Genomic DNA, 27,435 nt, shown 5'->3' with positions numbered 1-27,435 from the left:
AGTACCTAGAAACCGGGTGATCTAAACATCACAGAAGAAAGCAATGTGTTTTTGAACAAACTGGTTACTTTGAGTACAGATAATAAAATAACAAGGTTAAAGCAAAGATTGTATAGCGGCGCTATACAATCTTTGGTACAGGGATGAGTGAAATGTTCCCTGGTTAATCTGATGTGGTATAACCTTAGTCAGAAAAGGTTTGACATACTGTAATCAACCCTTCCAAAAATCATAAAAAATTGCGTTTGCGCATCTCAAAGAGCAGAGCGACACCTTTTTAGAAAATACATATTTTATTAATACAGTTTTTTGTGTTTTTTTTTTACATTTTAAGATTTTTATAATGTTTCAATCACATTTTTGTGATTATGTATCCTATGTAATTTCTGTTCTGATGAAATTTCAGGTGGAAACACGCTTATTTAAAACATTTTAAATGCTTCTTATGCAAAACTTTATCAATTCATCACTGGTTGCTGAATTAGTACAAACGTCTGCGATGTAAATGATACGGTATTATTTAATGAGACATTGATGGTATGAACATTACTTAATTACCGTTTATATATTACGGTATATCACTGTGAAGAAAAAAATTTTAAGCTTATAAAGCTCCGTCTAATACACTATCAAACTAGTTTGACAAACAAGTGTGATGTACCCATATGGTAGTGATGTTCCCAAATATTTTATTTATTTTTTTATTTTATTCAGTTTCTGCCATACATAGAAAAAAACAAACAAAATATAAACGGCAAGGAAAGACCAAACAGGTGCTAAACATCTATGCTAGTTGGTCAACCCAGAAAAGAGCACAACAAAATTACATTTTACAATTAAAGCATCATCAAAACTATTTAAAAAATAAGTACTGAGATAGTTTAACTAACTAACAGAAATATCTTATTGCGAATTTCACCGGGTAAGTTATTCCAGATTCTGGTGACAAGTGGGATATATTATTATGATTGAAAAGAAGATTCTGTTCTGCATTGACGAATATCAAAAAGAGTACCAACAGAAAAAGAACTAGTATTCTAGACCCTAGTAATTCCGGGAAAGTAATACTCAACCAATTAGAGTGACATTTTTAGATTTGTTATTTTGAATAGTAAATATTCGAGGAAAAACGAAATTTGGACACCTTTCAAAACACACACTATATTATGTAACTGGAACAGTACACATTTTTGTATTCAATAACTAAATCAGATTAGTTTTTAATTAGAAATATTATTTGAACACTAATTTTCAATATTATTAGAAATATGATTTTATTTATTTTGCAACACCTAGCACCAATTACTGACCGCGCACCTGCTGTTAGTAGGCCTATAAAAACAGAATACGTTTTACATTTTCATTACATCAGCTTTAAAGGTGTACAAACCAAGAACAACCAACAAGAAAATGAAGATCTTCAAAGGTACCGTCATTTTTTGGTATTGCCTGATTTTGCTAACCGAAGCCAAGGTAAGAACTTTAATCAAGATTAAGACTTTTTATTAACTCTTTTTTATTATAATTATTCAAGTCCACTCAAGCAGCGCTTGTCTATTTATACTATCTACTTTGTCCAAGTACTCTAACTTGCACTGATGATAATAGTTTTGCTCTAGCCCGAAAACTCTTGTTTTGATTTAGCTTTGTAATAAGGCCACGGTTAGTCGTTAATTAAAGTTTTGAAAAGACAAATTTATGTATACTTGAAATTAATTATCTTATGGATGGTGAAGAATTAAACTAATCATAATATTTTGTAATAATTATTATTATAAAGGCCTCTAAAAACAATGGCGGAGTAATCTGGAATTTCCTTTTCGGTGACAAAGGTAAGCGTATTGTGTGTTGATTTTTGTTTTTTTAGACAATAAAAATTATCTAATTGTGACATTGCTCTTAATAATTACAAAAAATATATCATTTTCAATTAGTTATCGAGTTTTAGACCGCGTGCTGTTTGTTATTCTCATCAACCATTTCTACACTGAGAATATCCTATTTTACAATCAATTGGACGCCTGAAATTCATAACCTCTTTAAAATTCTAAGTGTGGATACGTTATGTGACGTGATTTGCTCTAAACTAATACAAAATTAATAAGCTATGAGAATTTCTCAAAACTATTACACAACTAGAAATCCACCCGAGAGCGCATACCTCCGCCTACTGTAAAATTTTCCTACATAAGATTTCTCCGGGAAAATATAAATAGGCCTATATATAAATTTGTGTGTGTGTTAATGCTGTTTGATTTAGGCTAATTTCACTCGGAGCATGTGTATGTGAGTTTGTTGTAATGGTTATATAACAAGCCTTTCAGTTGACTAACAATAGCACTAACAATACATTTTTTGCTTTATGTATTAGCTTTACATGGTTAAAATCCTGCTGGGGTTAATAATTTGTTTACATAATTTCTTGATACAAACAATTTCGGCATTGCAACAATGACCTTTCTAAAATCAAGATTGACCAGAATAATGATGATCGAGAAGTATCTTAAGCTGTGCCGATTTGCGGCGCCTCCGCCTTAACCCATGTAGTAAGCTTAACCTCTTGACCAATCGACTAATTTTGGTCCATATCAAAGAATATGTCCATGTTAAAAGAAGACAGAATGCGTGGTATTTAATATATCGTACTGAAGATAAGCTTTTGTGACATGACCAATATATCAATTTTCCTGAAAATCAATAGGCATGTTTTGTAAGTATATACATATGTACAGAATGAAATAAGTAAGGAAACAGGCTGGTACTAAAAAAACTAATTATCAACTAACAATAGTTTAATTTGAATAACAATTAAACAGCAACGCCTAAAACAAACGGGTGAATTTGAAAAGAAATAGTTTTTTTTAAACTACTCGTATGAAAAAGCCGGTACATTAAAAAATTGTTTTAAGATTACAAATCACAAATTATAACCCTTGCCTCTTGTCCAAAATGAGTTTTTTTGGACAAGTAGTTCTCGAGAAAATGTAATTTTATTTTACGTATTACTTTAAGACTCCCAATCAGTGGATATATTTTGCCAAGTACTTCACTCTTTCTTTTCGTTTCTGAGTGCTTTCATTTGTTTGTTAGCACGGTAGCGCCTACAGTATTCAAGTTATCGTTCGTGATTTTTGGGTGTAGATAGGTATATACTTTCAGACCATGCCTATTGAAAATCAATAAAATTGGTTTATCAATAACTTTACAAATAACAAAAATGATATTATTTTCAGACCGGCTAGAAGTGTTAAAAGATAGGAGACTCTCCGTTTTTCTCACACTGGGTTGGGGGGGGGGGGTGGGGGCGAGATTGTGGTTGGTCAAATTTCGCATTACATTTGGTAACAAGTTTACAGTTATATTTCTATTTCACAATTACATCCCTAAAGATGTATTTTCCCCAAAAACATGAAAAATGAAGACTAATTAAATCAGACTTTTAATATGTTATGTTGTAGTTTAATAAAGTTAATCACTTGAGTAGAAAACAAATAGAAAAAAAATATTTTTTTTCCCTTATAAAATGACAAAATAAATGGTTCAATTCAATCAAAAACCCATTGGCTGGCAGCCAATTTGACCATTTTGTTTTTGCTTTAAAACAGTTTTTTTCTTCCGGTAAATACATTTTTTTTTCGATCTAATTTTTGGTCAAAGTGGATAACTATTATGTTGCATTAAAATGGGATATTTAACAAACATTTTGTTAAGAATTATTTTTTAGGGGGACAATAATATCTTTAAGAGTAATGATATGAAGGAATATCTGTCATAAATATAATGTAATTTAATATTTACAGCTTTTACAAATAACATTAACAATTATGTTGAGTATACTCATTGGGGTCGGAAGGACTGCACCCCAAATTCTTCAGAAATCGTATACGTTGGTAAGTGAAAATAAATCTATATTATTAATTTTAAAATCACAAACAGCATTATTATTCATAAGACCCACCATTCAAACCCATAGTACTAGGCCTATATGTGTACAGTTATATAAAAAGTTGAACAAAATGTAATTTATGAATTTACATAAAACTTGTGATAAAATGTTGTTTTGAACATTATTTTTCTTTACACTCTGTATATTTATTTTCGGTTTCATCGTTCCTCCTTCTATCCTTGCCTTTAAATTTCCCGAACGTCACCAGCGAATTTCAATTTCGTCCACCTCATAAAGGACTTTAAGAAACACGACGGTTGGGGAGGACGACGAATATATTCTGTGTTCGGTAGAGCGTAAAATCATGTCAACATAGCCGTTTTATTAGTTACGAACCCTTGCGCCGACAGTTACAATATCTCTCCCCCTCTCTGTAAGGGCCCACGTCTTGTGGCGTGGGCCCTTCTGAATCGCTTGGCTCTGGTGAAACAGCATAGGCCTACCTTCCTAGCTAGAGCTTCGCATTCAAACGCCTCGCAGAATATGTAGGCCTATTGTTTTAACACAGCCATTTTAACCAATTAAAAATGTTATTTTGTTAAACAATTAAATTTTAAGTTAAAATATTATTTAGAGTTTCAACGTTTAGATGTAATTTGAACTGTCTATTTAAGGTTATGTATATTATTTCTAGTCGTTCTCCGTAAACGGGAAAATGGCAACTTTATCGTCCCCAAAAAGTTAAGATGACGGAATTTAAATTATTCATGAGCACCGTCCTGTGGCTTCCCGTCGTGTTTCGTGAAGTCCCTATTATCAAGTGTCGGCTTGTTAAAAATTCTCAACTACGAAAAGCAGATCCTATTTCTAGAAATTGTATGGTTGCGTCGGATTTGGCCACCAACAATTTTGTTACACCTTACATTATGATTCACATTGAGTTGATTTAAAATAATAGTTCACCACGTTTATTGTTTTTCTGTTTTGAATAATTATATTTAGGGTATCTTGGAGGAGGGTACTTTATGGACACTGGAGCAGGTACAAACCCACTGTGTTTACCCGAGATACCTGAATACGACGAGCGAATGGTGGCGAACGGCTCGCATAGGGCTAACGTGTATGGTGCTGAGTACGAAACGAATTTCAAACAATACCCTCAGTGGCGTGACGTACATCAAACGGATCCAGCTTGCGCGGTGTGTCTGGCAAAAGGTCGATCAGCAAGTATAATGATCCCAGCTAAACGTACATGCCCTGAAGGCTGGACAAAAGAATACGGGGGTTTATTGATGGGTGGTTGTACTCATCACAACGCCGCCCATGAATACCTTTGCGTCGACGGCTCTCCTCAAAGTAGGGATAATTCTAAAACGAATAAAAATGGCTTTCTACTCTATCCTGCCGTAGGAAAATGTGGGTCACTCAAATGTCCGCCATATGTTGATTACCACGAGTTATCATGCGTTGTGTGCACAAGATAAGATACTATCTTCTTATGATTTTGAGGCTATAATTAGGCCTATACTGGATACATTTTTCTTAACAAATGTTATTCATTATTCAAAATATACGTTAGATGATGCTATTGCTTTGTGTAACAAGCTATACTGGATATATTTTTCTTAACAAATGATATTCATTATTAAAAATATACGGTAGATGATGCTATTGCTTTGTGTAACAAGCTTTAGCGTGTAGTTGGCGAAATAAAAGAAAGTTCTTCTGAAACTGAAATGGCCTCACGTCGAGTTATTGATGTATTTTGAGCAATAAAATAATACAACTTCAATTAAACATTACTAATCACATACTGTTATTATACCGTAATTCAGAACAAATACACATAGTAGGCCTATAACAAACAACAAAATAATGAACTAAATGACTATCAACAGCGAGTAGGCCTACAGAAGATAGCAAATAATCATTTATTTTATCATCCCATTATCACTTTACTAAGTGCTGGATTGTCACGGAAACCTGAATAAACTTACAGTACATAATAAATAAAAGTTTCTCTAAAATCGAAGTATACTTACATTTAAGACTGAGCAGCTCTGTCTCTCGTGATTTTACTACGGTTTGAAATTTTGAATAATTAGCCTCCATAAGATACGTTAAGTCTTTGGGGTTGTTTTTTTAATCCAGCCGTCTGTTCTTACGTTGATATACACCGTGCATAGACTATCTCTTAGACTTGCCCCAAGTCTGTATTTATTGTCTTTTTTTTTATTTATTTGTTTTTATTTCGACCGCGATTTTTGTCGGAGTATCCAAACTCAAGTAATACACGTATGAAACGCCATATGTGCAAAAATATTTATATTTTTACTAATATTAAGACAAAACTCCGTCTGCAGCCCAGACTAACTATCTCTATTCATGCACATGGTAATGTGTTTATACAAGTATACCACGGATAAACTAACGGTTCCAGTATCGATCATGTGTTTTTTCTAAGTTCATGTTCCCAAACATTCCGTTTAATGCATTAGTTTATATATTTGAATCCAGTTTTTTATAATTCTCTAGTCAATTTTCCACACAATGTATTTGCCCTACCATAGGCCTACTAATTGCTATCAATATTTTATCATCTTTATTATAGCTTTAATTTATTATTAATATTATGTACTTCCGCTTATATTGAATAGGTTGAATTGGTTTACTTTTATAATGATAGGTAATCATTTCTTCATCAAAACATGATATTAGCCTTATATCACTTTTAATTGGCTTTGGTCTCGACTGTGGAGCTGATTACGACAGGGGAAATATTGTGGTTATAAGTTGTATTTTTTTTAAAACTTAGGCCTATCTTATTATATTGCACGAATGATATTGGAAGGCTCTCGGTCCTTCCATGGCGGTTTAAAGACAAAGATTTTTAAAATATATCTTACATTCTAATAATATTAATTACTTATAAATGGCCTTCAGTCTTCATACACTTGCATATTTCCAAAAGTATATACTATCCTTGGGCCTTCGTTGTGGGGTTCCCTTGCTGACAAAAGTCTTTCGCGCCGAGCGGGTAATCGACTTTTAGGCCTGCCTTCTTGGAAGGCATCATCAGAAGAGTTTTTACTAATTTTACAACGTGACCTGGGCGTCGTGATTGTTGGAGTTGGTAGTGACCGGCTGTATAAATAAAGATAATACTGATCAGCATCCTTTTATTATTATGCTTATGGTAACTAAACAGGTTGTTTTATGTATTTTTATTGATTTTTCGACGACCAATGATTTTATTGTAGTCATCTGTAGTCTCAGACGTGTGTGTGGAACGCCGTTACTGCCTTGTTCGGCTTGTTTCCCATTTGGCCATTGTATACGGATCTTTTACCAGAGCCGTATGGAATGATGAAAGAGCCGTATGAAATGATGAAAGAGAGCCGTATAAAATGGTGAAAGTGCCCGAACGTAATGGTAAAAGAGCCGTATAAAATGATGAAAGAGCCAAATGGTAAAGGGCCGAAAGTTGTAAAAAGAGCCGAAGAAGGCAGTAACGGCGTTCCATACGTGTTTCATGGCAGTTAAAGATACATGTTTAGCTACTGAAAAATCACCTTAACTGTGGGTGACCACCTCGCTGTATGTTATAACGAATAACTGAAGAGCCAGACATTGATCTTGATCCTTGAGGTTGTGGTACTGGTTTCTTTGGCAGACGTAGACGTGGTGCTACAGCGAATCCTGGACTAGGTCTTTGATACTGTTTGTAACGATTACCAGATAACATTACAGGCGATAACCCGGTATTGGTTAAAACGTTAGGTTGATCTGGAAAATTTAAATTATCATGCTATATTATGTATGATTTCAGGTATGATTCAAATGCCGTTTTACATCAGCCATTGCGTGTGACTCGAAATCAGTTGTAGGTGCATGCATATACCTTGATACCGTCTTTCACTACTAGTGCTACAGCCGTTGTACGGGAATATGGAAGAATTCGATGACATGTTTCCATTCATTGAAAATGGCCAAACACTCTCATCTTCATGGGAAACATCAGTTAAGTTTCTTCTCGAAATGCTTGATTTTACTGATGGCTTCGGTACTGTCTTAGCATACTGTTTCGTGAAAACAAAATCATGAGTTAGGGTCACTGTGGTTAGGTTTCATTCAAATCTCTCCAGTTACAAAATTTCGCATTAGGCTTATACTGTAGGCCCTATGTGAAAAGCACACAACTGAATTACGGGGCCGCGATTTTTTTTCGTACATAAATTGGGGACCACTTATGTGAAAGATAGCCGAATTACTTCCTAAATATAACTAAAACCTAACCCTCTCTCTTACTATAAATTAAAAATAAGTTGCTCATGATATTCAAAATTCGACATGTAAAGTCCATAGTCTAGGCTAATCCATTCGACTAAACAGTCGGCTCGACAGAAAGCATTTGCATTAGCGAATTGTAGTTAGCCCAATTCTTACATCACACCTTTTTGGATATGACTTTTGAATATTCATGTTTGTTTTGTGACGTTTTAGGAGCAGTAACTTATGGACGGAAATAAATATCACTACCGGGCCCAACATAAAGGCGTGTAGTATTAATACAATCATAGAGATATTATCTCTATGATACAATGAATGGTAGATAGCGCTAAAGCTTGGTTCCCACTACACACAAGGCAAAGACCAAGTGCAACACAAGCGAGTTGACCATGACAAGCATCAGTTTGGATTATCCATAGCTTGTGATTGGTAAAATTACGCGGAACGTCCTAGTGGGAACCAAAGCTTAACAATCACAGCCGTTTATTATTCTTATGTCACGTGACACGACTTCTTCTTCTCATAGAAGTAGGAAGTCGATCGATCGGTGAGAAGCGCTTAAGCTATGGCATTAATAAAGTTAAGTTGACCATTTAGAAAGAACTTTCATCGTGTTTTAATTTATTGTGTCCATAACTGTCTTGAGCATAGGCCATTTTTCTTACTGCTTCAAGATTTCGGAATGGGATGACCAATAGAGGAAGAAGAAACATAGTGTTTTATATTGGGATGGTGTCCGGCGGGGGATAGTTTTACCTTAGTTAAGCATAGTTAAGCTTTGTTACATTTTTTTTTTTTTTTTCACATTATTGATTGTCTCCATCCCCGAAACCTCGACTAAGAAATACCGGAATGGTGTCCGGCGGGGGATAGTTTATTACCATTAGTTAAGGTCCTATGTAAAGCACCTAGAGGGGTCAGTGATCCATTAGGCGCTATATAAATACTGTTTATTATTTTATTATTATTGATTGGCGGACAATTATCAATAAGTAATAAAAAGGTTAAAGTATGATGCACATGGTCAATCTTAGGCCTACAGTAGGCCTATACGCATACGTTATCTCTCTCTCAATGTGTGCACCATCTCATTATCGACGACGTCTTTTCATTGTTTTTCCAGTACGAAAGAAACAAGTATACTATGTAGGCCCATAGGCTGTCGAATTGTGTATTGACAGTTACCTGTTTTGCATAGTAGTTTTTGCTTCCATAGTCTCCTGGAACAGTCCTAAAGGCAAATGACACTGGTTCTCCGAGTTCTTTTCTTCTATTGGTGCACACGGGAATATGCCGTGCCGCTGCCTGCGCATTGAAACGTCTGTAACAGGATCTACATGTGATATAATCTGCGAAGAACATACGTCATAATATATATGAAACACATGAACTTATTTTTTATATGTTAACCAGTATTGGTATGTTCAAATATAAAATTCATGATATGTTTGTCACCAGTTATCTTTAATTATAAGTTCCTGGTTAATTAATTTTCTCTCGACATTTGATTTGTTATTATCATCATTGCATTATTGCTATTATTAGTATTGTTATTATTATCGTTACAATTATTATGGTACATTTTACTGAAATTTTTACTTTATTTATTTATTTACTTATTTATTTATTTTAAAAATGTATTCATTAAAGGGGCTTTGCGTCTAAAGCTTGTGCTTATACAGCTTAACCACATTCACAACTTCCAATCATTTTGTATTTGTTAATATTCAAAATACATTTATTATTAATAATGTATACTTTTAATCTGAGATTGAGAATAAAGTTATATATAATTATATAGGCCTATATGATACTGTCCCACTCGTGTATTGGTGCAATATTATTCTGTAACTGCCGATTTTCATGAAAGAAACACCCAAAAACAAAAAAAGGCGTACCTGGATTGTCTGCTGGCGGGGGAGGTGGGGGTAACGGCTGCCCTGTACGAACCGCTAATACTGCTTTCCTTGCATTGCGTATTGCTGATATGAATTCCTGATGCCGTTGACGCCAGTTGGTTTTTGTAATGCCATTCTGTAATGAACGAAGACGATAACAACGACGTACACATCTCCGCTCATTTTGCTTACTGTAATTATACTTGGGCTTACTTAATACAGTCCATCCTTTTGAGACACTCTGATGGGACACTTTCCTCCGAAACGAAAGGGGAAAAGTTTTATCATACGGCCAATCCCTACTCTCTTTCCTTTTGCCATAACCTCTATCTGTGATACCCTTAGAGGATTCCAATGGAATAGGAACAGCTTATTCAAATAGTTAATTCGTTATCACAAATAACAGAAATTATACAGTTGTAAAACGTACTTTCAGGGCCATTTACTATTTTTGTACATAAAGACAGGAATCACACGGTAAAATTCGTAAATGCTAACAGATCATTTTACAGAATTATACTATTAGCCGATGACAGGTGCGTACATAATATCAAGAAGAACGTCAATATACAAGAATGTTATTTTGTTTAATATTGTTCACCATTATTTTTGTTACGTCTTAACATTTTTAAAGGTAGAAGACATTTTCCGTATTTATGTGCCCGGTTAACCGATTGAAATTTACCAAATTAACCGTTGACGATCCCCTTGACCCACCAGCCCATATAGTATACTTATGGTTGATCCCAATTAAATAACTTGCGCACCCAAATAAAATCTTGCGTACGGCCCTGTACTAGCTCATGATTAATTGGTAATATTAGATTTCAATACATTTATCACTAACTTTTTGACGAGTTCTCTTCGTCACCGAGAACGGAATGTCTGTTCCCTCTGCTCGCTGCTTTCCGGAATCAAAAGTCGGCCGCCGTTTACTTGATTTTCTGCAAATATTCTGATGCTTACTCTGCAAACAATTATTTATAATTATTATTTAATAATGATGTAAGTAGGCCTATAATAGCAATGCGCACAATCTGATTAATCTTGATTCTATAAATATGATAATTAATCGATCAATGGCGTAGGGGCCTAGCCTACAATATTGCTATTTACAAATCAAGATATTTCTTTAATTTGATACGGCGATAATCCGGTAATGTCAACACGGTCAAAACTGACCTAGGCAACAGCGGCAACCCTACCATTGTTCCCTTTTGTTAGACAACGCATGGACGACGTAAGCGCGCCATAAATAATTGGACCAATCAAGACGCTTTGAACTACTATTATATTCCAACTGTCGCTTGATGGGTCCAACTCTTCTTACGTTTTTCCCATCCGTTGCGTCCAAGTTGGAACGAAACTATGCCTATTACTACTACTAGGCCAACCATTTTAAACATGTCTATATCCCTAGATCTATTTTAATTATAAAAGTAAAAGCGGCGCGAAATATTACCACTCTTGATTGTGCAAATGTTCTTCCACAATTGGAACACGGGATTAACGCTTCATTCATTGTTGATCACACGCCGGCGATGGCCTTTCCATTACGTATACATCCGTATCGAGTCACATAGGTTCAGTAGAAGTCGACATCATCACGGTAAAATGAACATAGCTTGAATTATAAGCTCATTCTTCATATGGTTTAATAAATTGAACAAAATACACTGCTGCGTCTTGACAGAAAATTACCCCGAGCAGTATTAAACCTAGCTAAGTATATACCTATAGTTAGTATCACAGCCTACTCAATTTTGATAGGCCTCCTCGAAGCCCTGCTTTCAGTCAATTTTCTCAAAACACAATAATATTAATATGCTGAATGTCGAATAAGACAGGCTTAATAATGTCTGGTAGGGCTAATAGCGTCATGGTACCATGACGATAATGACGTATTCTGAATTATACGCTCTAATGGCTTTGACGATACTAGACTACATTTTCCAGTATTGATTTACACATAAAGAAAGTTCATTTATTGAAGAAAAAAAATCTAACAATTTATTAGTAAATCAATGACAACATCTTAATTAATTTAAATAAAAATCACTATCCATTTAAATTCTCAAATCTACTCTAAAAACGTATTAGTTTGCTTATTTTTTTATAAGACAGCTAGTTAGTAGGCGTAGTAGGCCTCCTACATGCTATTACGCATTTTAACAAAATAGGGATAAACTCAAACAATTATCAGATTATGATGTATTTATTCATAGAACCTAATTCAACAATAATATTCCTTTTTATAAAGAATGTTTGGAATGTAAATAAAAATAATAATAAATTATAAATAATCATTGTGAACGAGGCTATTGTTGCTATGTGTATTGTATTGTCTTAGCAACCGAGTACATACAGATTTCGCCATTATTTTGTGAAAGGTGTTAGTCGCGTGCTGAACGTAGGTTGTTTTGGTGACAAGAACGTTCATATTTCTGAACTTAGAAGATATATAAGGTGTAGTTAGCAATAACAGACGTGAAATATGATTGTCTCAAAGCCAGATTTTGCTGTCACTGGTCAGAAGAAAACCACGAAAGTAGAAAAGAACTTAGATGCCGATGGGTTCTCGACAAAATCCAGAATGAAAAACACCAAAGTTAAATCTCCACCGGCCGCTGGTGCATTTGTGGAAAGACCGCTTACAAAACCCACAGTATTCAAGAAATTTTACGAAAGAGGTGATTTCCCAATTGCCTTGGATCATGATACGAAGGGAAACAAGATTGCGTGGAAGGTATGATATTAGCCTAGATTTTTTATTTAATTCTTTATTGGGACTAAAGGGTTAGCCTCCCCAGCTCTAGCTAGCCTACTACTACTACTAGCTAGGCTAGGCCAGGCTAGCCCTACTAGAGTAGGTAGGCCTAGCTAGAGGATCCTAAAAAATAAGGGAATGTGAAGATGTAGGCTAAGCCTGACATAATACTATTACTACCGCATCCTTCCGCCAACAATCAATTTGTTGAGTATTTAAAATAAAAGTTAAACATTATTTTATCCTCCCCTTTGTTTTTTTTAATAGCCAATGTACAGACAGTATGAAGATTTAATTTAATTTAACAGTGTAGGCTAAACACTCACATTATTTATCTTGCATCTTTGTTTTGTTACAATTACAGGTTGAGATCGAAAAATTAGATTACCATCACTACCTGCCAATGTTCTTCGCTGGTTTGTGCGAGACGTCGCATCCGTGTGACTTTTTTGCTCAACAAGGGGTTCATGACATGCTGGAACATGGTGGAAACAAGATTCTACCGGTCATCCCTCAACTGATTATTCCCATCAAAGAAGCTCTGCAGATGAGGAATCGTTTTGTAATCTGCACGACTCTGAAAATCCTCCAGCATCTGGTTGTGTCCGCTGAAGTTGTTGGCGAGGCTCTGGTTCCTTACTACAGACAGATCCTTCCGGTTCTTAACATTTTCAAGAATGATAACTTAAACTCAGGAGACGGAATTGATTACAGCCAACAAAAGAGAATGAACGTTGGGGATTTGGTTCAAGAAACGCTAGAGGCATTTGAACGACATGGAGGAGATGACGCATTTATCAACATCAAATATATGGTTCCTACATATGAATCGTGCATAATGAACTAAGTCAGACAATTATCAGCCGTGTTTCAAATGATATTACTTTCTATTACATTTGCTAGTTATTATTTTTATAAAGTATTAACTATTATCAATATGAATTAATACAGAATATATAAATAACTGAAGGCAAATTGTCTATTCTTCCATACTCTTTCCGTCCACAGATTTCAAAGGTATCAAAAAATATTTATTTATATAAATGCTATTTTTAAACAAGTTCTATCAACAACTTCTACTTCCAACTGGGTGCTTTTCAGGTTCCATTGTACAATAATATTAGTCTTGTTAATATTACACCTATAGCAAAATCTTAATGTGTTACAACAATAGTGTTTTTAATAGGGTTTTATTCAAATGTGGTGAATGTATCACTGTTATGTGTATTATTGTACTAGCTATTGTCTAATGACAATTGTGTTGTCAAAACTCAACTTAAGATTGACATCTGCACTTGTGAATAATAGTTTCCCGAGTTCACACTTTAATTATCAAGAATGTTACTGAATAGTAATACTAATTCAAACCCACTGTTAAGCTCTGTTTACACTATCAAACTTTACGTTACAAAAAATGTGCCCATAGACATGATGTCATATCACTACCATATTTGGGTAGTACTGTACATCACACTTTTTTGTCAAACTAGTTTGGAAATGTAGACAGAGCTTTTGTTAACCAACAAAAGATGACTAGTACTACTAGTAGTGTGGATGCACAGTAGTTTTTCTGAGAAGAATCACCTACTGTAGTCTAGTTCTTCCTACTTCCATCCACCTCATTTTCTCACCGAATTCTTCCTAAGAACCCAACTTGTTACCTACTTTTTTTTGGGCACTTACTTTTTGTAACTTAACATCCCTTTCTACATTACAAAATAACCTATACATGTTGCCGTACTTTGTAATTATTGTAAATAAGGATTTAATAATTGGTATATTAATCTTTAAATACCAAAATGTGTGTTTTAATTAATGTTAAGCGACACCAAAGCCAACTAAAATATTGTATTTTATTAGGAATTTACTTATTAATATTATTACTGTGGTACATTTTATTTACATCATTTTGTAATTGTACATTAAAACAATATTTATGCATTCATTATGACAGTTGTCATCAATAAGTTTTCATTAAGCAAAAAGAGGAACATAATTTGACTCCTCAAAATCTATCATGTCATGCAAAGTTTCAATTAACACCGTTGTGGAGCCATTGCTTTTTTTTGTAGTGGCACTAGAACCCCTGCTTTGGGACATCCATTAAAGGGTCACATCCGTGTGAAACAACAAGGTAAAATGTGTGTTTTAACATACTATACCATCCTCTTTTAATAGGGGTTATTCAACTACTATTCTCTTTTAACAATAGGGAAATACTATCCCCCTTTAAGGGTTATTGTACTGTATTTTCACAATAATGTGGTTATTAATACTACTACTGTATAATGACTGATTCCATCCCCTGCTTTACAGTAGGCTAAATTCTGACACAAGTTTGGTAAATTTCCCAAAAGTCAATACATAAGTCATACGGTAACTTGGTAAATAAAAAATTTTCAATTTAGAAATGAAAGTTTATTTCAATTGCCTTTTTAAAAAATTTTATTTTCTGAACAATCAATTAAGATATTTAAAAAAATATCATAAAACATTTGTTTTGTAATTGAAAACTGAACCCACCAATAAAAAGTTGACTATATAATATCAGTGTTTTGTTGAACCTTGTATATAAATATGTAAAATGTTAGTCAGTTACAAATTAAATATACTGTACTGTTCCCTAAAACTTTTTGAAGTTAGTGTTTTTTATTTATTATATTTTATAACCTATTAACACCTAAATAAATTCCTGTGATTTGATTGTGGGTCACATGGTGTGCAATAGTACATACTATTTAACGATCATGTAATAGTATTTGAATATGCATGAAATCCAGCAGCATCATCTCTGCTTCTACGAACGGAAGCAGTGACACGCACAATGCGATCTCTCATTCACAACAAGAAGATTAGAATGATGGCAATGACAAGAATCTATCTTGATGTTATATTGAACAAATATAGTAATGAATGTTTTATATTAGTGCAATAGTACAAATAAAAATATTCCGTGAAATATCAAATTTTCACTCAGTTCATGAAAATAGGATTTTATCTTCCACCTTATGAAATTATTTGTACCATCGCACCAATAAACATTCATATTTAAATCTATTATTTAGATGTCATTGCTACTTTCAAAACATTTGTTGAGATTCAAATCCTTGGGATAATAAATTATTACTGTATTGGAAGAAGGAGTAAACACTTTACATAGGTCTTGTTTGTAAGATAGGGCAGGCTGGATAAAATGTGGGAATCCTTCAATGAAACTCTGATCATTATCTATTCTTCAGAAAATGTTTTTGTATAGTGTATAATAAGTACACTCCTGAGATGTACATGTTAAACAATTTTTTTCCTAGCACAAATAGCTAGTATATATTTATTAATTTTTTTATTTCATACGCATCCAACAGCGAGTAACTCGCCAATTACAGGATGGATCAACTATTTAATAATCTATCGTGCTTATAAACTGAGTCTCATTAAATGAGGTTTAGGGAGTGGAGTTGAAAGAGTCGTGAGTTACTATCCTGGCACTAGGTTAGGATTGAACCCTGTACATTGGGATTGAAAGGCAAGCATGTTAACCACCAAGCTACAGCTCTAATAGTATTAAAAAGTCTATTGAAAATTCATCAGCTACTGGTATGAACTTATCTAAAAACAATAGATTTCTCACTAAAGCGTGGTTCCCACTAGCGACGCAACGCAAGGACGTAACGCAACGCAAGTGAATTGACCAATCACAAGCGATGGCTTATTCGCTTTTGATTGCTAACTGTCTATAACTTCGCTTGTCATTGATTAAAACGCTTGCGTTGCGTTTACGTCCTTGCGTTACGTTCTAGTGGGAACCAAGCTTTAGTGCAAATGCTTGACTGTATATAATACAACACACAATCTTAATTATTTATTTTAATATTTTAATATTGTTGCATTGTTTTATTCAAATTTTAAAGATAGTTAATGAGGTAGTACACTATACTGTATTAACCAACTATTGTAAATCTTTTGATGAAATAAGAATTCAATAACTTATTTTATCTGGTATTTATATTTTATTCAATTTCAATACTAAACATTATTTATCAACTCTCCCAAAATTAGGGTTAGCCCCCTCCAAAAAATGTTTTTTTTTTATATAATAGGAAAGAAATACACCCTTGGCACCAATACTTGATAATATACACTTTGTTCCTTAAGCCTGTTTTTCTGTCGACGCTATCGTCGTTGATCGTAACAGTTCAACGACGATCGTTTGAAAATGATTAAGTTGGAATGATAACGATAGCGAGTACCTTTTCCTGTAAATCGTTAACATTTCAATGTTTACGTAGAAGATTGCCGATTATTGTTTACGATAGCGTCGACAGGAAAACAAGCTTAAGGGTCATCATCTTTTCTTTAATTTATTTCTAAAACTACATAAAATAGTATCCTGAGGGGAAGAAACTATAATTGCATAGGCAGAGTCGATTGAAATGTGTTCTATCAACTTGGTAAACTTTTACAATAATAATATAATACATATTTTCTATTGGCAACGTTGACCTTTCACAATTAAACTATTATAGTGTTCTCTAGTTAGTTATCTTTTTTTATGTTGTCTAGTTTTATGTTTAATAGTTAGTTTAATAGTGTTATACGTATGAAACGCCATGTGTGCCAGAATAAATCTTTTTATTACCAATATGTCAAATCATCGCCATTTACAACCTAGAGTAAAGCTCTGTTTACACTATCAAACTTTATGTGACAACAAAATGTGATGTGCCCTTAATGGACATGATTATATCATATCACTACCGTATTTGGGCATATCTCCTCCACATTATAAATTTCTTTTGTCAAACTAGTTTGATAGTGTAGACAGAGCTTACTATTAAATAACAGTTGAGGTTTTGATTTGGAGTTGGGGTTTTGATTTGGTGATTAAATAGCGTTGGTGATGGAGAAAGTTGTGATAACCCTAGTACTCCATATTAAACTGGCAAGCCTTTGTTTGAAGCCCATTCCATCCAACCGCCTGGAAAGTGCTTTGCTCTAAAAAATAAACAACCAATATAACAATTAAAGTACAACATAATTACTACTGTAAGGTAACACTCTGACCATCAGGTCAACAACCCTTTTTCACTATTTCTCCCTACTCTATCTATTAACATTCCTAGTGGTTTCTTCCTATCCCTAGGTACTCTTTGTTCACTATCCTATAACCCACATCAATTACTGTTTTCTCATCATCAAGGAATGTTCCCTTTACTAAATAGTCCCCCTCCCAGTACATGCTTATTAATTAGGACCGTTCCTTAAATATGAATGTGTATACTGGTAAGAAAGGAGAGAAGGAAAAGAAGAGCTTGATAGAATAAAATGTTTATAAAGAGAGAGAAAACGTATGTGAGATAGCCAGAACAGACTGTATTATATTTAGTATTGAAATAAAACTGTATCTGGACAAAACCATATTTACTGTTTGTACATTTCTGTGATTGTATGAAATCCTGCCACTGAGACTATACATTTATTTACTTTTAAGATGATGTCATTTATAATAATGTCATTTATAATAATGTCATTTATAATAATGTCATTTGACCGTCTTTATGTAGTCTATAGGGCGTAGTTTTTAGGTCATCGTGAAAACCGTTTAAAAAGAACAACTCAATCTAGTAAGATGGTTAGTTTGGCACATGTGGTTGTTCGCAAGAAATGTGCAAGTTTTATAACGCAATTTAAAGCATTAAAGATGTATTGTCCCCCCAAAACATGAAAAATTAAGATTAATTAAATCAGACTTTGAATAGGTTATTTTGTAGTTTTAATAAAGTTAATCACTTCCATAGAAAAAAAAAAGAAAAAAAAAATGTTTTCACTTGTAAAATGACAAAATAAATGGGTAAATTCAACCAAAAATGCATTGGCTGGCAGCCAATTTGACAATTTTTTGCTTTAAATTACATTTTTTTCTTCAGGTAAATACATTTTTTTCGATCTAATTTTTGGTCAAAGTGGATAACTATTATGTTACATTAAAATGGAATATTCAACAAAAAAATTTTTAAGAATTATTTTTTCAGGGGGACAATACGTTTTTAATGAAATTTGTTGGCCAAAAACTGTTTATCCTGCACGGAAAGTACCGACTACATTACAGTATCATTATTTTTTACCTTATCATATAATTATAGTCTCATTTTTAATAATATTACAATAGGTCAAAATTCAGTTATCATTGTAATCAGGGAGAAAATGTAGAAAACTGGGACCATGATGTTAATCTAAAATATGGAGTCTTCCGGCCAAAAAGGGAGTGTTGGCATGTATGTGAGTGTCAATGAATAGCAGTGTCCCAATGGAGGAGTTCTAATATAATAGGTTCAACGTTGAATAATACTTACTCAACATATCCCAGAGCATGAGCTGCCTCTAAAGCCTTTTTACTTCTTTTGCCAGCCAGACAATAGAATATTACATTCGTTCCTTTGACGTTTGGTTTCTTATGCCCATATTTGGATTGAAACTCCTCGGCTGACATCTTAAAAGCGTCGCCAACTTCACCAACTGCAATTAAATTTTTTTTCACAATTTTAAAATGTGTATTGCTGCTTACTAAATTAAATACTATGTTAACTTATGGAAAATTATTAAAAACAAACAAAAGGCTTCTGGGTTTATGCATGTGGTAAGGTACCTCGGCAATTACAAAATGTCAAATTTTTTGTTGGTTTAGACAAAAATGATTAGAAAAAAATGAATTTTTTAAAAAACATAAAGATTGAAATGACATACAAAATTAAAATGATTCCCGACGTAATGGCCAAATTTTTTTCCAATAGGGTCTGCAAAATATACACAATTAGCCTGCAATGGAACATAAATTCACCTGGAATGTTCATAGCCTGTCCAATACGCCCAGTTTCTTCCAACTCTGCAGGTTCTCGTACATCAACTATTTGGTTTTTTTTTTCGTCTATTATTTTCTCCAATTCCTCAAAAGGCACTACTGATGAGTCATTTGACTGGGTTGCATACAATTTCGAAAAATTTAAACTCTCTGTGGGAAAAAATGTATTATGTATTTTAGATAGGCCTGGCCCTAGACTGTTTTTGTAGGCCCTACTACAGGCCTACAGTAGGTATATACTTAGGCCTTTAACTCATAACTTATCCTGGTCTTCATACTATACCTATATTTATTAATATGTAAATTGTAAGTTTAGGCCTAAATTTAGGTTTAATAAATAATATTAATATACAGTATACGCCGTGGTTAGGATTCCGGCACCGGAACTCAACTGCCCACCGTTAGGGAATCCGACACGCTATTGCGCATGCCCAGAGCGAGGTAATCGGCGACTCTATACTTATCAACAGCGATAGATCATTTCATTGCTGCGCCACACGGCGAACTAGCCTAGATGATGCATACTAAATACGGGATCCACTAATCTAGGCTAGGGCTACCAGTTTGACGTGACCAGTGGGTCCTATTTATTTTGTAATTAAAAAGTGGTTGCTTCATTCATATATAAACTTCATATCATTATGAATTATATAATTACATGACTAGTTTTATGATTTTTCATAATGCATTATACTGATAACAACATGCAATCACAAGTTGATTTGTTGACGGCAAAAAACTGTTCGGGAAGTCAGGGTCGCAACGCTAAAAACAGCATTACGATTCTTAGATAGATACTGATACTTATTAATATCATTATAATTATTTTAACGCGTGGCGTAGTCGTATTTTAATTATTAATTCATGTATGGCATATAGGCCAAGTTTCATCCATCGCTCTCTCGCTCGCGCAACGACTATTTAGGCTATAGTACAGTAAATCCCTATAACACTCCCGACTCTCGGTGGTGTGGTGTGTGTGTGGCACTATTACTATTAGTGCAAGCTATAATTCACCTCTCAGAGCTCTGGGCATGCGCAATAGCGTGTCGGATTCCCTAACGGTGGGCAGTTGAGTTCCGGTGCCGGAATCCTAACCACGGCGTACAGTATAGCCTACTAGCTAGCTAGCTAGGCTAGGCTAATAAATATTGATTATGATTGTAAAAAAATTAGGTCAATCTTAGTTAGGCCTAGATCTTAATTTAGAATGAATTTTTACTACTTCAGTACAATACAAATCACGGAAATTAAAGTATAACATTGCAATTATTTGACTAGAAATACTTACGTATAGGTTCAACGAGTTCCCGATCTAAACACCTTTCTACCGCGGGGCCTCTCAATAACAACGACGATAAAGTCGAAGAAAATCTAGGCTTAGCGTTTCGCACACAAAAAACATGATTAGACCTTGGTAAACAGCTGGCCCCGAGTTTGTACTTGTTACTTATTTGTTTAAAAGTGAACGTAAAGACTGATTTTCCTGTCATAATTAATATTTAAGAAAATAAACGAAAAAAAAAAAACACATAGCCCCTAGCTAGCCTAGCCGCCCTGGGCAAATTGTTTTGATTTGTTTTACCGCCCTCTATATTTTTCAAATTACACAACTTTGATTTTACGGGGAGTAAAAATAAATACGGTAACAATATTCAAACAAATTCTTTTGCAAATGAAAAAAAAAATCAAATCTCATATAAATTAAATCTTTATTTACACATCAAATGACAGATGGATATGGCAATAGTAATTGCCGCCACAAGGACACCACCATCACACAGCAACTATTTATTTTTAAATTTCAATTTCAGGGTAACCCTTCCAGGCTAGAAGACTTGTTACTTCTTCAAGTATGTCTTAATATACCAAATACCAAACATTCAAATACATATCTGGTAATGGCATAATTCTGGGAGAGTGTTTTTTTTTTGTTCTCTCTTAAAAAGTTTGAACTAAGATATTAGAATGAGAACCAATACAATTAATTACACACCAATGTTTTAATTAATTATAATTTAGAACAATGTATGTTCATTAACTTGGTTTTAACTTTGGCTGCGTTATTCTTGATTCCTTATTTGTATTTTTTGCATGTTCTTTAAGAAGGTCCATTACTTCACATTCAAAGTCAGCAGGAGTTTCCAAATTTCCTAAACAAATGGAATTATAAGTTAATGCAGTTATTAATTGTGATATGCCATATATTTAAATTTTTGGTTTAATCAAGGAAATCTAACAACAGGAGATCAAAGGGTTTAACTGTGGCTGCGACACAATCAGTTCCCCACCACGTTTAGTAGAGAATATGTAAATAGTACAGTACTGGTATTTGTCGCCAGACATAAGATCAAAGGATTGTTACAAGTTCATATCCGATTGATTCAGAATGATAAAGTAGGATTAAAGACAGGGATTAGATTAGCAAGAACAAATGTAGGCCTACTCCTTTAAAAGATAAATTGGGTGATATGCACACAAGCCAGATATGTAAACTTGACCTACATTTTGCGATTTATCACAACCTAAAGGTCAACTGATGTGTTGTCAACTGGACCGACCTAGAAACCTTTAAATCTATGGCAAAGTGAGGAACAATCTTTAATTTGCATGTACCGGATATTTGTGAAAGAGCTAATAAGAAACTAAGAATGATTTATAGATCTTTTAAATGCTTGAATAAAGATGGATTTTTAAAGCTGTATAAGTCTATTGTCGGGCCAACGCTTGAATATTGTAATACTGTTTATAATCCTATTACAAAACGAGATCAGGCTGAAATAGAGAAGGTCCAGCAAAGAGCAACAAGATTGATTCCTAGGTACCGTAATATCCCTTATGAACAACGTTTGAGAATTCTTGGTCTTCCTACCATGAGATATCGAAGGCAGAGAGCGGATATTATCCAAGTTTTTAGGATTGTAAAAGGTTTCGATCGTATTTCGATCAACACATTTTTTGAATTTGATCTAGAATCTCGGACCCGTGGACACCTATATAAACTCAAGTTTAAAAGCTCTCGTCTTAATATTAGGAGGGACACGTTCTCCAGGAGAGTTATTCTCCTATGGAATGCTCTGCATACGGATGTAGTTTCATGTGCTACGGTGAACTTGTTCAAAGCAAAACTTAACGTCGCATGGTCCAACCACCTGCTGAAGTTTTCACCCTACATAGAATATGATTTTATTGCTAAGAGGGGCTTTTAAGCACCGCGTGCTTCGCCTCGATCCCGTAGACGAAAGTGTACGGGAAACAAGTAAACAAGATAACACGGCCAACATTACCACACATGCACAATAACTTAACATGACATGCTTTGATCGTCGGTGGACGCAAATCGAAGGCTCTCTAAACACTCCAATTCCTTATGCACTTGTCAATTGTATGACCCACTATACGACCCGCAGGAGAGATGCGTCATTTACAGATAATTATTGATGCAGGGGTGTGTCAAAAAACCTAAATGATACATCACATCAATGAACAATGGTGTGTCAATTTACCACCCACCATATCACGAACAAAATGGTAATTGTTCTTCAAAATGGATGCACCATGGTTTAAAACCTAGAGGTACTTTTTGATGCAGGGTGCGTCTTGGTATTCACAGAGTAAGTGACACACCTCTCCCGGGGGTCATATAGTGGGTCATACAATTGACAGTGCATTGAGTCAATTTCATTTGCTTCATTACTTGCCTGTTACCCAATAATATATATCCCAATCATTTGACGGCTTGTTTATCAATGTGTCGTATTGATGTAGCTGTTTACTTGTCATGGATGATAGATATTGGTCAGCAAATGAACTGAAAATATAAATAAAAACAAAATTAGATCTCTACTTTCTACAAAAAAATGTTTGTTCAATTAAGTATTTTTTTATCTGATAAAACCGTAAATTAAACAAACAAAAATAGTCAACCAGAATTGGATTTGATTATATTATAATTTAACTCTTAAAAAAAAAAAAAAGTCATTAGTTTGGTCCTTAAACAAGTAAGCCTAGTATCATTTAGTAATCAAGAGTGAGTATCATGGCACCTACAGTAGTTGAGTAGTGTAATAAATACTAATATATTAAATGCCATGGTTAGGATTCCGGCACCGGAACTCAACTGCAGATTCTGACAGAAACTAACACTGAGACCTAAAACTAAAAAAAAAACATCCCTCTAGGCAATGCTGGGTAAAGACGATGATGGATAAAGACGATGGTGAATAAAATACAATTTTTTAATTAAAAAAAAAACTTAAAAAATTGATCGAGAATTGAACGTACAAAACCACTAGACCCCTAGCCGCAGTAACACACCAGTAAGCAAACCAAATAGTCGGAAAAACTGGTGTTAAACTGTGTACATGACGTTATGAAAATGTGTATGCATGAGCGATTTTCAATTGCGTTGATTCTGCCGGTATTGTAACGACTTTGTATACTATACAATGCCGTTGCTAAAGATACGATACCGTATCCATGATTCTAAAGATAGGTAATTATAGAGGGCGCTTCCGTTTGCTAATAGTACGGTAAAATTGCATTCCTAAAACTCGTTCCTAAATATAAAACTTGTTCCTAATATTGAAACTCCTTCCTAAATATTAAAACTCCTTCCTAAATATTTAAAACCTAACCCTCTAAATAATCTCTTAAATTAAAAACTAAAAAAAAAAAAAAAAGACGTCAAGCAGAGTATCGAACCTCCAACCCCTTAGACCAAAGCCTCATCACATACCCATTAGGCTACACAGCTGGCTTGCAGAAAACCAATACAATAACCTATTTGATTAACATCCACCTTAAATAGTGCCCTCTAAAATTACCGTACCTTTAGTTTTTAGAAGTATGGATACGGTACCGTATCTTTAGCCATAACAATTATACAACCTACTCTACCTAAGAAGAAGTCCATTCTCCAACATGCCTCTCTTGCGACTTTGATATAACAATCTTGCCCTGGTTAACTTTTCATCTTCATTTTCTGGTTTCTTCCACTCGGGAATTTGAGGTTCACTTTTGGGTGGAAAGCTTGCAAAATGTTTGCAGACAGTCACAGCCTGATAACAAGATAAAAAAATAAAATCATGTGAAACAAGAATCAGCTCCATGCTTTAAATGTGGAAGAATCAAGACAAGACGACCAATAATTATTAATAAAAATATTAATAATTGACGCTAAGGCCATATTTTCCATCCTAAATCATAATACAGTAGGCCTAGCCTAAGCCCTAATAAATAAGAAGCCCTATAGGCCTAGTGGGATCCAGTCAAGTCGCCCCATCGCAAAGTCGCCCCATACAAAGTCGCCCAATACAAAGTCGCCCCATCGCAAAGTCGCCCCATCGCAAAGTCGCCCCGGCACATTCGCCCCATCGCAAAGTCGCCCCATCGCAAAGTCGCCCCAACGCAAAGTCGCCCCATCGCAAAGTCGCCCACGGTTTTAACCATATCGGTTGCGTTTGATATCGATTGCGTTGTTACTTTGGTCGCGCTAAATGTCGTATACATTATAATGTTTATCCTATTATAATTTGTGTTTTAATTTTTATTTTACAGGTTTTAATGGAGTGATGTGCTTTTTAAAAATCATTAAAAAAATAGTCCCTTGTTTGAAAGTTCTAAAAAGATTATCCCCGATTTATATTTTTGAAAATGTTAATTTAATAGGATTTTAAAATTAGCTACCAGAGCCACAATTACGAATCTTTTTTCAACCTACGCGTGGATACCAGCTCATTTTTTAGGATAATATAATAAATGTATACATGTGTAGTAGGCCTTCGTATAGATTTACAGTAGTTAAAACAATGAGTGTTATAGGCTACTTATTGATCATTTTGCATTTATTGACAAGTTATGTGTCTTAATTTTATAATGACTTTTCAAAATGAAGAAATAAAAAAAAAAAGGATTTCATCGCCGATATTTTACATGCAGGTATTTTAGTAAAATTTAAACGCTACATTTTGACCATGGAAAAACCATCGTACAGTATCGTGTGCGTGTTTTTTAAAAAGGGGAATCCCCGACGGTCAGCAGAAAGACGTAGCAGCTGTGAGGAAACTGCAGATACCAGAAGGCGCGGCTCCGATTGGTTTCAGAGAATGTTTCAGATGGCGAGTCGCCTTTTATTCAACAGCACAATGATCATTTTACTGAAGACATTCTTTTCAACCCTTTTGGTTATAGAACATTCTAATTATCATGCCTAATAAATATCCTCATATCGGGTGTTTATTTAATTTAAATTTAAACAAGACAGTGAAGAGGCACGGAATAATACGTACACGGACGTACAACGAATACACACGCACGTCATCATTTATATACGACATAGTGGTGATATGATGCCATTTTATAATGGATATAATGATGGGATTGCCTTTCCAGGCTTACAATCAATGTTCATTGTAATACTATGTATATAATAGTAAACTGAATTTTTATAAATAAATTGTTTTACGTATAAAATAAAAGACACAGACGTAGCCTACGTTTCCTATAAAATATTTCACATTTAAATAATTATGTACTGTTAAATGACATTATGCTGGATAATACTATAATCTTAAACTATGTTTACAAATTGTAATCATCTTGTAAACATCTTTCTCATCATACTGATATGTAAAATAAAAACAAAAATCAATTATTAATATAGGCCTAATAATAATAATAAATATTCATCGACCAAAGTAAAAATAATCTAGATCGTATAACATCATTTTATCGCGACCAAAATTAAACGCGACCGATTTCGAACGCGACTGATATCATCGTAAAACTCCGGCGGGGTTTCCCCATTTCAGATGGTGCGTTGTAGTGCGACAACGGCGGAGTAATTACGGGGTTTCCCTCTGGTAAAGCTAGCACGTTAGTGCGACCGCGGAGTGATTGGGGGCTTCCTCTCTGATGATGGAGGTGCGCGCCGATCGTGTGACCTGAGACTTTCCGTGTTATTTTGTGTATCATTGCGACATTTTACGCACTTGTAAACTATTTTTTAACGTTTTGGGGCGACTTTGCGATAGGGCGACTTTGCGATGGGGCGACTTTGCGTTGGGGCGACTTTGCATTGGGGCGACTTTGCAATGGGGCGACTGTGTCGGGGCGACTTTGCGATGGGGCGACTGTGTAAGGGGCGACTTTGTATGGGGCGACTTTGCGATGGGGCGACTTAACTAGCATCCGGCCTAGTATACTATAGAAATTAGAATACTGTAGATAGGCGCCCGGCCGCTTTACTTACTCTACTGCATTAGGCCTACTACTACTAGACTGTGCCTACTAGGCAGTATTAATGATATCGTTAGGTTATATTATTTAATAACTAGGGCCAGAAGGTAGGCTGGGCCTAGGCCTACCTAAGTTAGCTTATATAGGCCTAGGCCTATGGGGGGCCTATGCTATGTATGATTGGATGTGTTTCGATCGGCGGCCGTTTCTTCAGTCGGCGGCTGTGTCGGCTGAAACCATGCAGGCTTAGCCTAGCCTTTATAGACTAGACAGGCCGCCTGGTAAGTATTTACTATTATGTTAAAGAAGAGATCGATCCAATAAGAAGAAAAGAAAGAAGACGATTAAGATTATAATACGTACTCGATTCCAGGTGGTCACACTACACAATTTCAATGCCATAATATTTTTTCTCTCAATTCTGCTTATTTTTTTTTTTATCAGCAGCAGGGCAGTCTATGTTTTGTGTTGTTTGCGCATGCGTTGGATAACCCCAAGG

The 27,435-nt window shown here is 34.6% G+C and overlaps 5 protein-coding genes across 5 annotated transcripts; 2 read left to right on the top strand and 3 right to left on the bottom strand.

The window, feature by feature from the left end:
- The first annotated feature begins 4,911 nt into the window (after positions 1-4,911).
- LOC140049855 (uncharacterized) lies at positions 4,912-5,370 on the top strand. Its single transcript, XM_072094805.1, has one exon. The coding sequence runs from the start codon at positions 4,912-4,914 to the stop codon at positions 5,368-5,370; it is 459 nt and encodes a 152-aa protein (XP_071950906.1).
- Positions 5,371-5,791: 421 nt separating this feature from the next.
- Positions 5,792-11,888, bottom strand: LOC140049171 (zinc finger C2HC domain-containing protein 1A-like). The gene is made up of 7 exons (XM_072093989.1): positions 11,537-11,888; positions 10,922-11,041; positions 10,075-10,210; positions 9,362-9,525; positions 7,788-7,965; positions 7,459-7,672; positions 5,792-7,030 (listed from the first exon to the last, which is right to left on the bottom strand). The coding sequence occupies exons 1-7, from the start codon at positions 11,594-11,596 to the stop codon at positions 6,826-6,828; spliced, it is 1,077 nt and encodes a 358-aa protein (XP_071950090.1). The 5' UTR covers positions 11,597-11,888; the 3' UTR covers positions 5,792-6,825.
- A 564-nt stretch (positions 11,889-12,452) lies between these two features.
- Positions 12,453-15,026, top strand: LOC140050064 (parkin coregulated gene protein-like). Its single transcript, XM_072095072.1, has 2 exons — positions 12,453-12,820; positions 13,206-15,026. The coding sequence occupies exons 1-2, from the start codon at positions 12,569-12,571 to the stop codon at positions 13,686-13,688; spliced, it is 735 nt and encodes a 244-aa protein (XP_071951173.1). The 5' UTR covers positions 12,453-12,568; the 3' UTR covers positions 13,689-15,026.
- Positions 15,027-15,793: 767 nt separating this feature from the next.
- Positions 15,794-21,277, bottom strand: LOC140050065 (thiosulfate:glutathione sulfurtransferase-like). The gene is made up of 4 exons (XM_072095073.1): positions 20,989-21,277; positions 19,677-19,847; positions 19,192-19,354; positions 15,794-17,833 (listed from the first exon to the last, which is right to left on the bottom strand). The coding sequence occupies exons 1-4, from the start codon at positions 21,188-21,190 to the stop codon at positions 17,773-17,775; spliced, it is 597 nt and encodes a 198-aa protein (XP_071951174.1). The 5' UTR covers positions 21,191-21,277; the 3' UTR covers positions 15,794-17,772.
- Positions 21,278-21,392: 115 nt separating this feature from the next.
- LOC140050066 (succinate dehydrogenase assembly factor 2, mitochondrial-like) lies at positions 21,393-27,414 on the bottom strand. The gene is made up of 4 exons (XM_072095075.1): positions 27,300-27,414; positions 24,597-24,757; positions 23,399-23,508; positions 21,393-21,850 (listed from the first exon to the last, which is right to left on the bottom strand). The coding sequence occupies exons 1-4, from the start codon at positions 27,336-27,338 to the stop codon at positions 21,735-21,737; spliced, it is 426 nt and encodes a 141-aa protein (XP_071951176.1). The 5' UTR covers positions 27,339-27,414; the 3' UTR covers positions 21,393-21,734.
- Positions 27,415-27,435: the final 21 nt, after the last annotated feature.

The sequence above is a fragment of the Antedon mediterranea genome, chromosome 5 (genome assembly GCF_964355755.1).
Source record: "Antedon mediterranea chromosome 5, ecAntMedi1.1, whole genome shotgun sequence".
NCBI classification, from domain to species: Eukaryota; Metazoa; Echinodermata; class Crinoidea; order Comatulida; family Antedonidae; genus Antedon; species Antedon mediterranea.
This window is presented reverse-complemented; position numbering and strand designations above follow the sequence as displayed.

What these genes read in the sequence shown, in the direction of transcription:
- LOC140050065 (XM_072095073.1), bottom strand. Translation starts at nt 21,190, where the DNA reads ATGACAGGAAAATCAGTCTTTACGTTCACTTTTAAACAAATAAGTAAC. An exon ending in ACAGGCTATGAACATTCCAG is followed by an intron (nt 19,355 to 19,676) that starts GTGAATTTATGT and finishes ATTTAATTGCAG; the next exon opens with TTGGTGAAGTTGGCGACGCT. An exon ending in CATGCTCTGGGATATGTTGA is followed by an intron (nt 17,834 to 19,191) that starts GTAAGTATTATT and finishes TTTATTTTTTAG; the next exon opens with AGCAAAGCACTTTCCAGGCG.
- LOC140050066 (XM_072095075.1), bottom strand. Translation starts at nt 27,338, where the DNA reads ATGGCATTGAAATTGTGTAGTGTGACCACCTGGAATCGA. An exon ending in GTGTGACCACCTGGAATCGA is followed by an intron (nt 24,758 to 27,299) that starts GTACGTATTATA and finishes TCTTGTTATCAG; the next exon opens with GCTGTGACTGTCTGCAAACA. An exon ending in GAGAATGGACTTCTTCTTAG is followed by an intron (nt 23,509 to 24,596) that starts GTAGAGTAGGTT and finishes TTATATTTTCAG; the next exon opens with TTCATTTGCTGACCAATATC.
- LOC140050064 (XM_072095072.1), top strand. Translation starts at nt 12,569, where the DNA reads ATGATTGTCTCAAAGCCAGATTTTGCTGTCACTGGTCAGAAGAAAACC. An exon ending in GAAACAAGATTGCGTGGAAG is followed by an intron (nt 12,821 to 13,205) that starts GTATGATATTAG and finishes TTACAATTACAG; the next exon opens with GTTGAGATCGAAAAATTAGA.
- LOC140049171 (XM_072093989.1), bottom strand. Translation starts at nt 11,596, where the DNA reads ATGAATGAAGCGTTAATCCCGTGTTCCAATTGTGGAAGAACATTTGCA. An exon ending in CGAAGAGAACTCGTCAAAAA is followed by an intron (nt 10,211 to 10,921) that starts GTTAGTGATAAA and finishes CGTTCATTACAG; the next exon opens with AATGGCATTACAAAAACCAA. An exon ending in AAAACTACTATGCAAAACAG is followed by an intron (nt 7,966 to 9,361) that starts GTAACTGTCAAT and finishes TTCACGAAACAG; the next exon opens with TATGCTAAGACAGTACCGAA.
- LOC140049855 (XM_072094805.1), top strand. Translation starts at nt 4,912, where the DNA reads ATGGACACTGGAGCAGGTACAAACCCACTGTGTTTACCCGAGATACCT.